General features: G+C 41.6%; 1 protein-coding gene across 4 annotated transcripts in view; it reads left to right on the plus strand.

The window, feature by feature from the left end:
• Positions 1 to 17,888, plus strand: part of LOC121281108 (long-chain-fatty-acid--CoA ligase 6-like) — a 109,172-nt gene that overhangs the window by 60,458 nt on the left and 30,826 nt on the right. For all 4 annotated transcript variants that reach the window (XM_041193798.1, XM_041193796.1, XM_041193795.1 and 1 more), the window contains 3 exons: positions 10,588 to 10,665; positions 14,700 to 14,834; positions 16,807 to 16,941. In XM_041193798.1, the coding sequence (XP_041049732.1) occupies positions 10,588 to 10,665; positions 14,700 to 14,834; positions 16,807 to 16,941 (348 nt within the window). The remainder of the gene's footprint in view (positions 1 to 10,587; positions 10,666 to 14,699; positions 14,835 to 16,806; positions 16,942 to 17,888) is intronic.

Consider the following 17,888-nt stretch of genomic DNA (forward strand, 5'->3'; position numbering starts at 1 on the left):
CCTGGGTCACCACATGGATTTAAGCTTTCTTCCATGCGCGCACACACTCATTGACTCAGTCGTCAACAGTACACCACTGCTTCACATGCCCATAGCTTAGAGTTACAGGTCTTCAGCTGTCTCTTTGGATCTTCTGGCCTTTCGCTTTAAATGGCGTTAGAGGTCAATGAATGCATCTCATGGAGTCATAGACGTCTACACAGAAAAATGCCCTTTGGCCCATCAAGTCTGTGCTGGTCAAACAAGTACCTGACTATTCTAGTTCCATTTTCCAGCACTAGGCCCATAGCCTTGTATGCCATAGCATTGCAAGTGCACATCCAAGCACTTCTTAAATGTTGAGGGTTTCTGCCTCTACCATCCTTTCAGGCAGTGAGTTTCAGATTCCCACCACACTCTGGGTGAAAAAATTCTTCCTCACATCCCCTCTAAACCTCCTGCCCCTTACCTTAAATCTATGCCCCCTGGTTATTGATCCCTCCACCAAGGGGAAAAATTCCTTCCTGTCTACCCTATCTACGCCCCTCATAAGTTTATACACCTCAATCATGCCCCCCTTCAATCTCCTTCAAATCTTCAAATGCCACATCCCATCAACTGGACCATTAGCCCCAAACACTGCTCAATACATCTCAATACAACAATTTCTCTCATTCAAAACTCTCATTTTCATATGCATAGCACCCTTGCACACTTAGGACTGCCACAAGCCTCATCCACATCAGACACCTTGTTACAGCCACAACATCCAAACAGATTGGACCATACTCACTTACATTTCCTTTTATTTTGCAGGACAAAGTGGCGCACAACTGGAAGAAACAGGAGCTAACTAGAGGTGTCAGGTGCATCTGCATGACCTAACTGCCATGGAGGTGACTCTGTCGACCATTATTGGGAAGCCCATTGCTGAGTCCTTGGCTGTGGTGGGGCTGAAAGCATAAATGATATCCTCATATCTAATCTTCTTTCTTACATCTCACTTTCCACTTATCCCAAATGCTTAGTTACAAGCTGCAGATGGTTTAACTATGCATCTCTTAACTCCACACCACTCCCATCCTCCCTTCCAATGCACTGTACTATTGCCTGTCAGCTAGCCAAGGACAAACTGGTTTACCATGATGGCTGAAATGCAGCAGGTACAGTGGACTGTCATCATGCCTGCTGCCAGAATACCAGGCATTAACCTGCATGATTTTGGGCTGCTTCTTTCCCCAAATCTACAGTATGGTCACACACACCAGCTGGACATTCTGGGAGTGGAATCCCGGTGCAGGGCAGAGTTGACCATGTATCACCCACAAAACAATGTGTGTGTAGTCAATGCCATCCTGCATCATTTGGAAGCCTGCAATCCAGCTAAGCCATACAGTCACTCTCTCTACTTGTTGTTAGCTCGCATTGAATCTAGAACCTCAGTGACTGTCTTTGTATTACAGTGAACTGCAAGTTGTTACAAATATCTCCAGCTCTGGCCTAGATGGAACCAGATGCATGAAAATTTATTGCTATGATCAAGTTCACATTCACTGGTAATGTGGCCTTTGCCCTGCTCTGAAGTTACAGCAGGTGGTAAATTTCAGTGAGGACTGAAGTGCAGATGTGTCTCCTGTTGCCCTTAGCTGAGGCTCAATTAAGATAATTGCTTCCTGAACACCGAGTGGATATAGCCTCCTGCTGAGAGTCCTTCTCCCCTTCTTCTCTTTCAACAGCATGGCCTCTATTCATTGTCCAAGTCATGCTGTATTTTGAGGGAAATGCCTAGTAGAACCCTTGAAATCAGCAAAATGTCATTCAGTATCTACCATACCACTCCCTGTAGACTTTTGCAACTTTAAACAATAGAAATCAGCAAAGACTTGTAGAATCATAGCAACAGCTGGAAGGAAACAACAGCAACTAACCTGTACATGGTTGACGATTGCATTAAATAGCACTAATGGAGCAAGAGTGTTAGCCGGAACATTCGGCTCCACAGTTGCAATGCTAGTATCAAATTGGTATTTTATGCTGATTAACATGATGATCTGCCTGCTCTGCATACTCCCAGTGGCTGTTTACTGTGCATGCACTAATCCTCACCAATGTGATATCCAGTGCCATTCATCCTAGCATTGTGTGTCCAACCACCAATGTCATTTTTGGAGCACCAAGGGCACTTATAGTACCCAAAAAAGGCCAAGAATGAGCCTAATTTTTTTAGTTGTGTTCCTGAAAGTTCATTAATGGTAAGATAGTTATTTCCTCCTCCTACTGCCATTTATATCATGACGTGTATGAAGCAGATGCCAATAGCTGTTTGACAAAAAACAAGAAAGACTAGAGATTCTTTAAGCTGACCCCTTCCCCTAAACTGCAGTAAAATTGGAAAGTGAAATATAATACCATCTTCATTCTTAGTAACATTCTCTGGATATGACATCCATGATTGTACTGATATTAATTATACCAGATTTTCATGACACACAACTCGCTGCTGTGTCAAATTTTTCTAACAACCTACCAGGCCAGCATGGTTTGTTTGTCAGCCGGACTATGTCCCTGTGCTAGCAAGATGCTGTACGAGCTTGTCATGTTTTGTTAAAACCACTTTTGTTAAATTTGTTCTTGGAAGATGGATGACTGTAGAAAAGCAGCATTATTGGCCATCAGTGGTTGCCTGTGACAGCAGCGGACCTTCCTCCTTGAGCAACTGCAGTCATTTTTGTTACAATTTTTCACAAACATCTACTTGAAGTGGAACAAATCCTTCTTGGAAAATAAAATAATTTTAATCAAAGTTTTTCACAAATACAATGATGTTGAATAAAAGTAGCTATTTACTGATAAGATGAACAGGTCAATGGCACCCCAGTGTTAATTCTATCTTTTCACAGTTGATGTTCACTATCTCCCACTCTGCAGTTCAAGTTTTGGATTTGCATACTGAAATCTTCAGAAAAGGTAGTTTGTTTCAGCTCTCCCCATGAGTAAGCTTGCTTAACTGACTTCCTATAATGGTAGAGAGTGTCACTTTTTAAATATTAAATCCATGGGATGTTTGAGAAGCAAATGTTGACCTGTAAAACTCCAAATCCTAAAATCTAAAATATCCTAGTTTAAATCATGTCAAATATTAAGGGTGCTATAGGGATGATAAAATATATTTAGTAGATGGTGTAATGATGTGTGCTAATCTATAGTGCTGTAAAGCAAGCATGACACAGGTTTGCTCCTGTAGCTTCCCACACATCAGGCCTACAATTTTGTTTCCTAATGTTACTGGTGGAGGTGGCATTTCAAGCAGAGACATGCCACCCCAAGGCTATTCTTGGCACTTGTTTTTTTGGTTCATGGTACATGAGCCTCACTGACAGCCAACATTTATGGCCCATCCCGAGTTGCTGCCTTTAATACTGCCGTCCTTGTGACTCGGTAGAACACAATGCTGTTGGGGAGGGATTCCTAGAATTTTGACACAGTGACATTGAAGGAATGTTGATATAGCTCCAGGTCTGGCTGTTGTGTGATGTGAAGGGGAACTTGGAGGTTGTGGTGTCCCCATGTCACTTCTCAATAATCACCAGTTTCTTCCTGATGAACCTTCTTATTTTGATTAGGCAAAACAATAAGGAATCGCCAGTTCGAGGAAGGAATGGATAACACACAGCAGGAAAGTATTATTAGAACAGCAACACCATGAGCCACCAAAGATTGAGATAGCATTTCAGCACCAGTGCATGAGATTGAATAGTATATAATGGGCGATGGGAAACATTTCAAAGAAAAAATGTATTTTATTTTTCTTGTAATATCTCCCACAAATCTAATTATTTATTACAAAGCTGCATGTGGTTTTATTGTCCATAGCATTGATTATAACCAATATGGATTTATTAGTTATCAGTTTCCTCAGTTACCACCTGTTCTGTCTTGAAGTTTCTGACCATCAACTGCCAGCAACTTCCAGTATGTTGAATAACCATTCTTTATTTTAGCTCAGGATGGCAGTCATGCAGGAAAGGCCGAAGGTGGGTGGCAAACTATTGCTCCTCAACAAAATTATGCCAGGGAAATGTTATTCCTTGACCTCATTTGCATTGGGCGAGTCATCTCCTGGGAGGGGTATATAGAGTTGCAGGATGCCACTGCCAGGACTGAAACAATGTTCCCCAGCAGTCAGTTCCTTGGGAAGGTTTTTGAGGCGCTCCCAGTTGGAGCTGTTGGCGAGGGTAGTTGGAGTAGGATGATGCACCTGGGAAGCACAGGACAGCCCTCCACTTTCTTTATAGTCTTGGCCACTCCTCCTCCTCCTGGATCCAAAAAGAAAGTCTAACAAAATTATTTCCAAATACCTAACTTTTGGGGCCTCCTCTGACCTGGAATCCTTTTCAGCTGTGTTCAAATCAGAACCTGCAAGAAGCAGGACCTCAGCAGTTAATCCCCTTGGATGAATCCAACTACATGCCCACCCTGTGAGCAGAATTAAAATTGAACCTTCCTTGTCTGTGTAATTCAGTACCATCCTAAGCATATTTCCTCTAAAGGTCCATCAGTTAAATACTTTGGTCAGTCATACCTGATGAAATCCTTAATGAAATGTCATTTTGTCTTATTGCCAAACTTAAATTGCTGTTAATTTTGAGATATAAAACAGATCTTGATACAATTACTCAAGTAGAACGCCTTAAACCATAGAATGATATAGCACAGCAGGAGACCATTCAATCTATTGTACTTGTGCCAGCTCTTTGAAAAAGGTATCTAATTAGCCCCATTTCACTGTCCTCTCTGTTGTCCTGCAAATGTTTCCCTTTCTAATTTTTAAATTCACTTCTGAAAGCTATTAATGGATATGGGGCTGAATTTTCCCCCCATTGTGGGGAAGATGATGGGCAGGCGCACTTCTGATCAGCGCCTCCGATTGGTGGTGCGGCGCCATTTTACATGGGCGGGCCTTAATTGGCCCACCCAGCGTGATGTCCGCACAGAAACACTATGAGCTCCCTGTGCAGGAGATGGGGGGGGATGTCCCAAAATCAAGAGTGTGCTGTTTTGTGCATGCGCACGAAAGAGCGCATTCATCTCCCTGAGGCTAAGTGCAGCCTCAGGGAGATCAGCTCTAAATGTGAAAAAGCTCAAAATAGAAAGATAAAATTTCCCTAACATGTCCCCTCATGTGACAACGTCACATGAGTTGGGACATGTTCATAATTTTCAAAAAACTTTAAAATTTTTAAAGCCTTACATGAAGTCTCATCCCGCCCGTGGATGAGGTTTCATGCTTTTTCTAGTTTGCGCCAGGACTCCTGGCCTGCCCGCCAACCTTAAGGATGGATGGGTAGGTCCACTAATTACTTTAATTGCTCTATCAATGGCCTCAATTGGCCATTGACAGGTCGGCGGGTGGGCAACTGATTTTGCTGCAGCCCCACCTTCCTGAAAATTTAAATGGGGCGCGGTAATGTCAGGGGTTCCTCCCAATGTCACTGCACGTCATTTTACGCGTCGGCAAGCGGGCCCCACCCCCGCTCGCCAACTGTAAAATCCAGCCCATGCTTTCACACCCTTTTCAAATATTGTATTCCAAATCACAACAACTAGCGGAGTTCATCGAGGAACTGACATTTCACCAGCCCTGACGGTGGGTGCAAAATTAGGATCATTTGCACCCAGTTTTTGGGCCTTGCGAGTGCCCTTAGGAGAGTCAGATGGAGTCGTATAGTTCTGGGTTGAGTTGCACCAGACACCATATTGGTGAAGGCATTAATGTGCACAAAGAACAGCTGCAAAGCAGGCAAATCATAATGTCAATCAGCATGCAACATTGATTTGACATCAGTGGTACCATTTTGGTGTTCAACTCCAACCAACAGCTTCTCTTAACCTCTCACAGCTGAACATGTGTTCCCACCAGCAGTGCTCTGTAAAGGGATTATCATTATCTACCAACAAGTTAGTTGTTGGTCAACTTTATCTGTTGTTTCAATTCTATAATTGTTTAATTGTTTAAAGTTGCATAAGTTTACAGAGCGATGCTCATGGATTTGTTGCTGACTTCAAAGCTAATGCACAAACCAGTTGTTCCCAAGCATAGCATTCCCTTTGGAATACAAGATGGCTTGGAGAATGAACAGAGGTCACAGAAAGGGATAAGCTGTTGTAAGAATGAGGGGGGAAGGGATGGGAGGTGGGGGAGAAGGTGTCTCAGCAGAAGACCATATACACCCAGGGTGTTGAGGGAGTATTTTATCTCTGAACCTTATCAAGGAACTATGTATGCAAAGTCTGCACTTCACTAAGGATGTTCGCACTTAAAATCTGTCACCTTCTGCAGTCACAATTACAACCTTGGAGCAGGACAAGGACCCCATTACCAGGGATTATGAGCATGATGGTGGTGATGAACTTTTATGCTTTTGGCTGCCACCTAGCTGGAGTTGGAGATATTTCCAGCATCTCTGTTTGCTATCCACACAGGCCACTGATGGTCTTTATTAATTGAGAGCTGGCTACATTCAATTCGCTCTTGCCAGAGATCAGCAGGTGGACAGAGCATGAGGCTTCATGAGAATTGCAGGCTTCTCCACTGTGTAGGATGCCAAAGACTGCATGTGTGTCCCTGCACATGTTTGCTCTATGCCAGAATCAAAAGGAGTTTCATGCCAGCTAGTGGTTGACTATAGGAAAGAATCATACAGGCCTGTCCCCAGTTAGGCAGCAGCAATGCTACCTTCAATCTGCATTGTTCCACTGTGCCAGCTGCATTTCAGGCAACGTGGAAAATCAAAGGGCTGTTGCCGGATGATTATGGGGGGGACAAAATCTAAACAGCCCTTTCTGGCCTGGCTGGCTGAGTGCAATACCAGTTAAAGACAACCCCGATTCGCTCTTCTCCTCCCCACACACACACACACACCCCCCACCCCCACAACCAACAATTTAAAACCTTACCTTCCCTCTGCATTGACTGCCTGCTTGCCCACAATGCAAAAATAAATACCACCACAAAATAAAAATGACAAACCATATGAAACTGTTCCATACTGTAAAAAAAAAAGGTCAACTAATCACCCATGGGCATTCCCTAAATGCCTGTCTTCTTTATGCCTTTGCCCATCTTAGTCCCCTATGCACTATTATCCCTGTGGCTACAGCATAGCTGGTGAAGGGCTGATGAAGCCCATTCATGTTGGGTGTCTGACTGCATGCAGGCCCTGCCTCTACACAAACAGTATCAGTATCTGAACTGGTGGCTGTTAATGTGATATCAAATGACATTATTGTGCTGCCTTCATCACTGTTTTCTTATTCCTCTTTGCTGCCTGGCTGAGTTTCACCTCTGGGTATCTCAAGGCACAATGTAGTGCAGAGAGGAAGGAAAGTAATAGATGCATACTAACACTATCTGCAACTCGTAAATCAGAAGATGGTGTGGAATGAGGGAGGAGGTGGATTAGGTAGGATGATACCGTCACTTTCAATTATTTTAGCCTCGCCATTGGTAATGGCCTGAACAATGGGTCATCCCAGTGGTGGCCAGCAATGCATCCTCCATAGAAATCAAGACATTTAGGCTTGCTTGTCTGCAAGTGGTTACTTCTTGCTGCCTCTGTTTGTATGCCACTTTCTCCTGCAAGAGGGAGGGATGTATGTCAATGAGTGTCATGGAATTTGTTTGGGTTATGTGGTTGTCATGGTTTGCAGTGTGTACAAGCTGTGAGGTATGAGTGTGAGGCTTACAGCAATACCAAGTGTTTAAGGGTGCAGTGCAGCATATGAAAGTCAGGTATGAGTCCTGACTGGAGATTGTTGGTAGGTGAATAATGGGGGGTGTCATGAATTGAATAATGTCTGAAGCAGGGGTTTCCAAATTGTGGGTTGATCCCAGTGGAGTTGCAGGATGGGCAGTTGAGGCTGTGAGGTCTGAGATAACAATGGCGGCTGTGGAGTGAAGACTGAGATTTGACAGCCCTGTACCCCAGATGCTTGAACTCTCCTTTCCCTCCCCACCACCCAAGATCAGTACTCTCCCTCTTTTCCCCCACCCCCGCCACATATTTTTCACTCTGGGGTTGCACCAAGTGTGAAATATAAAATGGAATCCGAGTGGAATAAGTTTGGGAAGCATTGGTCTGAGGCTAGTGGTGCAGTTAGTTGAATATGGTATTTGAGGATTTATTCACTGGCCTTAACCACTTATGTAAGGTTATTGAAGTTCTTGCAACACTGCACCTAGGTCCTCAGGATTTAACTCCAGTCATTGACCTCCACACCTACCTGCTCCCACTGCCTTCTGAATGTGCATCTGTGGCGGGGGGGGGCTCACACATTGTGGATGTAGGATATCCTTCCTCTTTTGCATCTCGTCATTCAAGGCCTCCAGTGCAGTGTCCAAAAAGCTTAGAATTCACTGTCATTGACGTTAAGCCATTCTTCAATGTTTCACAGGTCTGATTCACTTCCTGCTTGACTGCAAATCTCCAGCCATTATGCACCACACCTTGAAGAGGTGCTGGCTGGCTTTAAGCAGAGTTTTAACTGGTGCTAGCCATTCACAATATTGGTGCTAGCCATTCACAATATTGGTCACCTCCTGGAATATCCTGCCAATCCCACGTTTATCACTGGCTGGTCACAACTTATTTAAGGCAGCAGGCAGCATAAAGTTGGAATGCTGCCTTCATCATGGTTAATAAAATCATGTTAATTGTGCATTGTAATCGCCAATACCATTTTGAAAACTATTGAATGTCATGACTTAAGGGGAGCATACAGAAAACATGTTCACTCCCCTCTATCAGAATTTTTTTTATCCCTGCCAGAAATGGGAGCATCCAGCAGGAATGGATTCTTTCACAAAATCCTGTTCCTCCACTCTGTGCTGAAATTATGTCCCCCAAGATGGAGAGGAGGAGGACTGAAGCAATAGCTCACAATTTAGCTCAGAAGTGTTGGAAAAGGTAGTTGTGGAAAGTAAAATGTGTTACTCATCTTTGCATTTAATTTATTCTCTGATTTTAGCAAATTAAAAAAATTCTTTGCCTACATGCATTCTGAGTAAAATTGTTCTGAGCCAGCAGCGTATTGAGACACGATGATTAGGTAAGGGCTGTAACTTTCTCGTTTTTCCCACAGATCAAGAATCTGATAGAGGAAATGAGCAGAAACCAGATTTTTTTTTCCTCATTGAGAGGGGGAGAAACTTAGTTTTTTTTATAGTCAATAGTGACGCAGTGAATTCCGATTTTTTTTTTTTCTTTGCAGTACGAGAGATCTGTGATTTGACCATTGGTACAGCAGCTGGAGGAAATTTGTGTTCCTGCCAATCACCACATTTAAGAGATATTTGCCTTTTACTGTAATTGTCTCCAGCTGCTTCCTACTACAATACAAATGTATGACGTACGATAAGTGGAGTAATATTTTTAAAAATCTAGAGCAGGTGTGCAGTTCTCGTGCGCTCTTTCTAGACAGTGGCTGAACAGTAGGGATTGGCAGAGCCTGGGGGCAGGTTACCTATCCTTATTTTACTGCAACCTAATGAGAGAGAAGGCAAATAAAATAAAATAAATATTGGTTTTTCAAAAGTCATTTGAAAGATGTGTTTGCTCTGATCAATGTGTTAAGTAAATTGGAAACCTCAAAACTGACGATTTAGCAACGCTTGTACTGTTTACTTACTAACTGCTTTGTGTGTTATTTGATTAGTGTGGTGTTGATCTGCTACTCTTAAAGGGGCTGCGTCACAGTGTTCCCAACATTTAACTGTTGTGATGTCAAGACATCATTCATTACCAATTTATAGCTCAGGGTAGCCATTTGGAAGTCCGATTATTGCAGGCGACTACAGAAAGGTTGAGGAGGGTGGTGTCGGTGGGGGGTGGTGAGGGAGGAAATTATAGCTGTTAATGGCAAGGTAGCTTTTGACAGCAATTCACTTTGTGGCAAGTTATGGTTTGGTCATACTTTAAGGCAAGAAAAACATAAAAGTCGGTTACCATCATTTCAATCGGTTGCAGAGTACATTTAACAGTTTCCTGTTGGCCAGGAGACAAAGGAATAGAACATGTTATGAGGAAGTTGGCCTTAAATGGAGAACAATTCTAATTTAAAAATATATACATATTTGCAAAAGCCAAAATATCTCACATACTGAAATATAAAATAAAATCAGAAGCTGCTAGCAATATTCAACAGGTTATGATCATCTGTGGAGAGAAACAGAGTTAATTTTTCAGATTGATTTACCTTTCAAGTTTGCAGTTGTAGAGTTTGTTGTGATGAAGCTGTTCTGGTGATAGTTTTGTGAGTAATAACTAACCTTTTATGTCCTCTCCACATACTCTGAGATGTCACAGCCCCTTTTAATTCATGTCTATTTCTTCTGGCGTCATTTTCTTTTCTCTTGTAACTTTCTCTTTGTGTCTCTGTCAGTGTATTCTCCTTTCTATCTCTCATTCCCTCATACCCTCTGCAGAAAGTGATCTTTCCAAGACAGGACGATGTCCTTATTTCCTTCTTGCCTCTGGCGCACATGTTTGAGAGAGTTATCCAGGTAAGAGTCTATCTCACCATGCTTGTGCCACTTATTATGTTTTACAGAGCCAATGGCTGCCTACATCTGATGATGTACATATTTCCTACTTGCCATTAGCACACATGTTTGAAAGGATGGTACAGGTAAGGTACAGGCAGCAAAGGAATGTCTGCCTCTCTTCATCACATCTTAAAAAGTGTACACTCATTTGCTGTTCTGTCTTTCTGCTTTCAGTAAAGCACTGGTTAAGAGCAGTACAGATTTCCACTACTGCAGTATTTCTTTATTGACTGACTATAACAATAACACACTAGCTACTGATAATGTTTTCAGATTTTTAAAGCCATCTAAAATTCTTCGATTTCATCATCTTAGTGAATGCAATTTAATACGTTGCTTGTGATTCTGTGACACGTGGTTGGGATCAATATTATCATAACACAGTTTAACATGTTACATTGACTTTGAACTTCATGTAACATGCTGCATCTTTTTTTCTCATTACCATGACTGAATGCAGTTTAATGCGCTCATAAAGCAGGTTTGAAGGATGATGGTCCTTCAGTCCATTTGGTAATTATCTATCCAGAATATTAACCCTTTAATTTTCCCATAACAGCATCTAGATGTTTCCTAAGCTAATCCTGAGAACTGGCATCACCGATTGCTCCTAGCAATCATTTTTTAAAAATCTGCTCATCCTCCTGTGTGAGGAAATACTTCCTGATGTCAATTCTCTATTTACCCTTCATAATCTTTTGCCCACTTGTTCCTCTAGCAGATCTGAAAATAGCATTTTGTTTGTCTCTTATGTACCTCATCTCTCGCTGGAAAGGTGTGTCTAAGAATACTGATACTTGAGGTTGACGGTGTTTTTAATGATTATTCTGACCTTGCTTTAAATTGGTACTAGATCAGCTCATATTACTGTAAAGTAATTTGCCTACTTTTGGAAAATATTCTACAGCATCGTCACATAGTGAGTTGGAGCCCCAATGCACTATGCCAGAGCTTGCAATTCAGATTTGCACCTACTGTCTCCATTAGTTCATTTATGCTACTAAGAGAAGACCAGTTGGTTTTCCACAGAGGGAAATTCAGAAGAATCACCTTTTTTTTGAAGTTTGGGGGAAATTTCATTATTCTTAAACAGGTCACTGTTAGAGTGGTAGGGGTCATTTCTGGCAACCTGATTGCTTTGGTTCATGGTGTGTGCCTCCCCTATCAGCTCAGTCAAAGACTAAAGTTGATATCTTGGAAACAGGTGGAGAACCTGAAGTTGTTCAAAGTGTAGGAAAATGGAAATAGTGAAACACTACAATTAAAGTTGACTGGCATTTCTCACATTCACAGAAATACAGAAATAATTTGCATGCAAATTTAGCAACAGAATTTGGTAATGCCATTTGAAAATGCACAAAACAAAATCACCCCATTATGTCAAGTTAACTTCCAGTAGACTTCAGGAAGGTAATGGGTAGAGCAATTTCACCACCTATCTGACGTCCTCTGTGAAAGGCCCATGCAATTTGCATGGAATTGGTGATCTGTGAATAATAAACAAGTGAAACAATCTGATGGGCTGGAAATCTAGCGGATCCTCCATGGAACCAAACCAGAAGTTAGAGGTTAAATTGGGGCGGGAAATGCTGGTGAGTAGTCATTAAAGGATGTTACAGGAGGAGGCCATAAATGTTTGGCAGTAGTACAAAGATTTTTGTGGAACCATGTGGAGTATTCCAATAAGCAGAGCATGTGCAGTGCCGAATCTGCCAAACTGTTATCTGAAAATTGCATTGGGGTCCTATGTAAATCTTCGTGCCTTTAATCAAACATCAGGCTGAAATAGGTGCCTTGGCTGCCCAGTTCCAGCAGCAGATTGGGAGCAGAAATAGAATGGTAAGTTTATCCCCTTGATTTTCAAAGTGTTACCATTATATTCCCAAATGATTCCCAATGAAGGATGATCATGATGTCTCTAATAGAGTCATAGAATCAGAATGGTGCAGAAGGAGGCCATTCAGCCAATTGAGTCTATACTGGCTCTCTGTAATCCAGTCAGTTCCATTCCGCTGCTCTATCTCTGTGGCCTGAAAAGTTTATTTCCCTCGGTTGCCCATCCAATTTCCTTTTTTGAAGTCCATTGATCATCTCTGCAATGACCAATCCCAATGGCAGCGTGTTCCAGGTCATTACCATGCTGCATAAAAAAAGTTATTCCTCACGTACCCTCTGCATTTTTTTTATTCTTTCATGGATGTGGGCATCACAGGGTTTTGTTGCCCATTGCTAATTGCTCTTGTACTGAGTGGCTTGCTCGGGCAGTTAAGAGTCAACCACATTGCTGTGGGTCTGGAGTCACATTTAGGCCAGACCAAGCAAATTCCATTTGTCACTTTTCTGCCCATTCTGCTATTCTATCCATGTCCTGTTGCAGTCAACTTGTATCATCCTCACTGTTTGCCACTCCTCCAAGTTTGGTATCGCCAGAAAACTTTGAAATCTTACCCTCTATTCCAATATTCAAGTCATTTTATATCCATCAAAAGAACAGTGGTCCTACGACTGACCCTTGGGAAACACTGCTGTCTACCATCCTCCTACCTGAAAAACAAAATTTATTATAGCTCACTGTTTTCTATCCTTAAGCCAATTTTTTATCCAAGCTGACACTGACTCTGCCATTTCATGAGTCTCAATTTTATTAACCAGCCTTTTGTGTGGATACTTTGTCAAACACTTGAAATTCATATCGGCAACAAGATAACATCCACTGCATTCACCTCATCAACCTCTTAGTTCATCAAAAAATTCAGTTAGATTAATCAAGCACGATCTGCCTTTTACAAATCCATGCTGGCTCTCGAATTAAATCAAAGCTCTCCAAGTGCCTGTTAATTCTTTTCTTGACCATTTCTAAAATCTTACCCACCACTCATGCTAAACTGACTGGCTTAGAGTTACTTGGAATGTTACTAGGAATCTTGAACAAGGATGTCACATTTGCCACTTTCCAATCCTTCGGCATCTCCCTCCAATCCAGGGAAGATTGAAAGATTACATCAAGCCCATTACTATATCCACCTACACTTCCCTTAGCAACGCAAGCTATCTGGACCAGGCAGCTATCTGTCGGGATTTGGAATCTCTGGGTTGGAATCCGAACAGTTTCATATTTGAAAAGGGATAGCATGGGGGAGGGAACCGGAAATGTGCTTGCTAGGCAGGAAACTCCCACTCCCTGAAGGCACTCAGTGCCTCTAATTTGGTGCTGAGTTCACCTCCTGGCAAATTAGGACATTTAAATTTTAAAATAGCATCGCAATAGTGATGCAGCTTGAGTGTGGGGGTTGGAACCCACATTGAAAATCCGGCCTATCCACTCTAAGCATAGCCAGTCTTTTCAATACATCTGCATATCAGTTTTTGCCCTGCCCATTACTTCTACCATCTCTGCTTCCGATGTTCTGTCAGCATCCTCTTGCTTTGTAAACAATGATACAAAGTATTCATTGTGTTCTAGCCTTGCCCTCTGCTACTAAGCAAATAGCACATTCTTTGTCTCTCTTGGTCCCATCCTGCCTCTTGCTACTTGTTTGCTATTTTCATGCCAGTAGAAGATTTTTGGGTTCCCCTTTATGTTAACTGCCATTCTATTCTCATATTCTCTCTTTGCCAGTCTTATTTTTCTCTTCCCCTTTTCCTCTCAACTTATTATATTTAGCCTTGTTCTCATTTGAAGAATTCACCTGATGTATATCATACACCTTTTTTTTTTGTTCATATTCTTTCTCTATCATCCAAGGTGCTGTTGTTCCCCTATGTTTTCCGCCTTGTTGGAATGTACCTAGCCTGTGCCTGAAACATCTCCTCAAATGTCACCTACTGTTGCATTAGTTTTCCTGTCAACCTTTCGTTTCATTTTAGATCCCTCGCAGACCACGTAAGTTAGCCGCCTCCAAATTTATAAGTTCTACTTTAGATTGTTCCCTGTTCTTCTCCACTACTAATCCAAACCTTAGAATACAATGCTCATTCTCAGTCAAATGTTCGCCGACGCACTTTATCCATTTGTAAATATCCTATCTGCTCATGGTTAACCTGAGATATTTTGAACAATTAGTGCAACAATATTAGTGGGTCTGTTTTAAGTGAATGTGATTTCATTTTCTTTCAGTCTGTAGTTATATGCCATGGAGGCCGGATAGGTTTCTTCCAAGGTGACATTAGGCTCCTGTCTGATGATATGAAGGCTCTTCATCCAACTATTTTTCCTGTTGTTCCAAGACTGCTAAATCGAATGTATGATAAGGTCAGCTGTATTCTGTGTACTAGTTCACAATTTAGTAAGTGTAGCACAATACATGAATAACTTGTTACAAGGTAATAAGACAACAACATGCATTTATATGGTTCCTTTACCATAGAGAAATATCTACAAGTACTTCATTAAAAAGGTGAATAAAAAATAAAATAGATTCTTTAAAACATATAAAGGGATGGATGCCAATGGATGAGAGTTAGGAGAGAGAAGTGAAGGTTCTGTTGAAAAGATTAAGAGAAAAGAGGCAGAGAGGTTTTGCAATGAGTTAGAGGTTGAGATAAAAACACTAATTGTTTTATTAACCAATGGTGGGGAGGATGTACAGAAGTCTGGAATCAGAGGACTGAAGGATCTGGGAGAACCATAAGACTAGATGAAATAGCAAAGGTAAAGCAGGAAGTGATGGCAGAGGAATTTGAAGGTAAGAATTATACATTTAATGCATGGGGCTAGGGAGCCAGTGTGGACCAGTGAAGACAGGGTTTTGTAATTTAGTGCAGGTAAAATGATGGCTGAGTTGTGATTGAGTTGGTGATTATGGAAGGAGAATGATGAGAAAGTAGCAGCTAAGACCTTGTGTAAATCTGGTTAAATTTTCCTCTTGTGTGGAATCAGATTTACATTTTTTGACCATGGAGATTCATCCCTAACCCTGTCCTTGGGATGATTTCCTCAGCCTTCACCATGGAATGTGCTGGAACAGGGTAGAGATTGGTAAGGATAGGCCTCAAATTTGCTGCAGCTCTAAGACCAGTGGCCTCTACATTGCAAGTTAAAATTCTTTAACTCAGATTTAAACACAGGTGGCAGTTGTATAAGTGGGGGCTGAGAGCATGGCAAATTGTCCTGACTGCAGCAGTAGAGAGGCGCAGGTGATTTTTATCTCTCAAACCCATCTTCATAGGTTGTGTCAGTTTCTTACCTGAAACGAGTGGGAAGCAGAGTCATCGCCAGGGATTGCACAGGTAAATTGCTGGGAAAGGGCGCAAGGATTTCTCTTTGTCAAACAATTTACTGAGCTCATACACATGGAACAAACAATTTGAGACAGATTTTTGGAAGAAGTTCCTTTTATATAAAAATTAGCAAGAGATTACAAGTAAGCATCCGAAAGTATAGTCAGTAATCCCAAATTACACAAGCGTGCACAGATCCTTTACTGTAAAATCAAGTGGCTATAAGCAAAGCCTCATGAATTCCAGCAAGTGGTATATTTGACAGTGGCTCAACATAACTCTTTAACTGGCAACTGACCAAGTTGCCCTACCAACTGCAGCCCTGAGTGTCTTTTTATAACCAAGGTTCCCCTTGGTACAAAAGGTCCAATAATATGTCGAGTTCCTTGGTTAAAAGCGTGCCTTTATGTTATCCTCCTTCCATGAGCTTTGCGTATGCCTCTTGTCCTTGAGCAATCAGGCCTTTATATCATCCTCCCTATCTTTTCCTATGCCCTTCCCCATGAACAGTTCCACAACTCCCTCGTGATTGCCCATCTCCAGCCTTCAAACTAGATTTCAGGAGCTTTGTTTGTATTTGCCTGGTTTCAGTTTTTACACTTAGAAGAGTAAATAAAGACTATCCAGTCCAAGTTTTCTAATTTCTTATCAGACTATTAAAACATAAAATGTTTCACCAATGTCTACACACTAATTAACTTTTGTAGTCCAGAAAGCATCTTAGTTAGGTAAGGCAAGCTGATAAACCAAACACCTAGATTGGCCTCCTACACAGGCCTCTGATTAAGGTTGCAGTCTGACTCCAGTGATTTCTGGTGGTCTGAAGAGCAGGTTAAAATTGGAACTTTCTGGAAGAGAGCAGGATTTTAGCAGGCAGGCCCCACTGGCAATTTTATTTGCACATCTGCCCAGTTTGCACAGACTGATCAGCATTAAAAACGCTTAAATAAATACTTTCATGATATGGTAGCACTAAAGTACAAATTTTGTTCAATTTAATTTAGATATTTAGCCAAGCAGGCACACCAGTAAAACGCTGGCTACTGGAATTTGCAGCAGGAAGAAAGGCAATTGAAGTGCGAAATGGCATCATAAGGAATGACAGCCTATGGGACAAACTCTTTTTCAAAAAAATACAGGTAAGAAAAATATTCATTTTGCAAATGTCATTTGAGACATATCACTCCTGCCTGTAGAATTCTGTCCTGGGGAATGCTTAGGAATGGCATTTTGGCTCCAAAACTGATGTGCTGAAAAATTAATCCTTGCAGCTAGAACATAAGAATTAGGAGTCGGCCATTCAGTTTCTCGAGTCTGCTCCGACATTCAATAATATCATGGCTGATCTGATGATGGCCTCAAATCCACATTCCACCTACCCCGACAACCTTGGATTTTTGACTAACAAGGGAATCAATGTACCTCCGCCTTTAAAAATTATTAATAGACCCTGCCTCTACCATTCTCTCTAGGGAAGAGAGTTCCAATGATTCACGACCCTCAGAGAAAAATTTTCTTCTCATCCCCATCTTAAATGGGAGACCCCTTATTTTTAACTCTGTCCCCTAGTTCTAGCCTAGTTCCCCAAGGGGGAACATCATTTCAGCATCCACCCTGACAGGGCCCTCAGATTCTTATGTTTCAATAAGATTACCTCTTGATTTAAAATATTTTACCATATAAAATACAGGTCAGCAGATACTACAAAAAAATTGTCAAGCCTATGGTTTATCTTTGATTCAAAAAAATGTTTCCCCATAACAATGTCATTTCAATTACAGCTAGGAAATGGCATACTCTCCACACCAGTGAAAACTATTTCAGCTGCTTCTGTGCTGTCATCAATCACAACATCATGCATGATAAGAGATGAGAAATGGCATTCAGCAGCTAAAGAAAGCCAATCAGCCTACACCAGGCTCACCTTAATAAAACAAAGCCTGACTACAGTCATGTTCTGTTATGTCAGTGAAAGGACTGCTCTATAAGAACTGATTTCCATGTTCTGTGCTAGTTTCCACTTTCAGCATAATTTTAAAGTTATTTTTATTTCCATTTTTCAATCTCATGGAACTCCCACACTGCA

Source organism: Carcharodon carcharias, chromosome 8 (assembly GCF_017639515.1).
Source record: "Carcharodon carcharias isolate sCarCar2 chromosome 8, sCarCar2.pri, whole genome shotgun sequence".
Lineage (NCBI taxonomy): Eukaryota > Metazoa > Chordata > Chondrichthyes > Lamniformes > Lamnidae > Carcharodon > Carcharodon carcharias.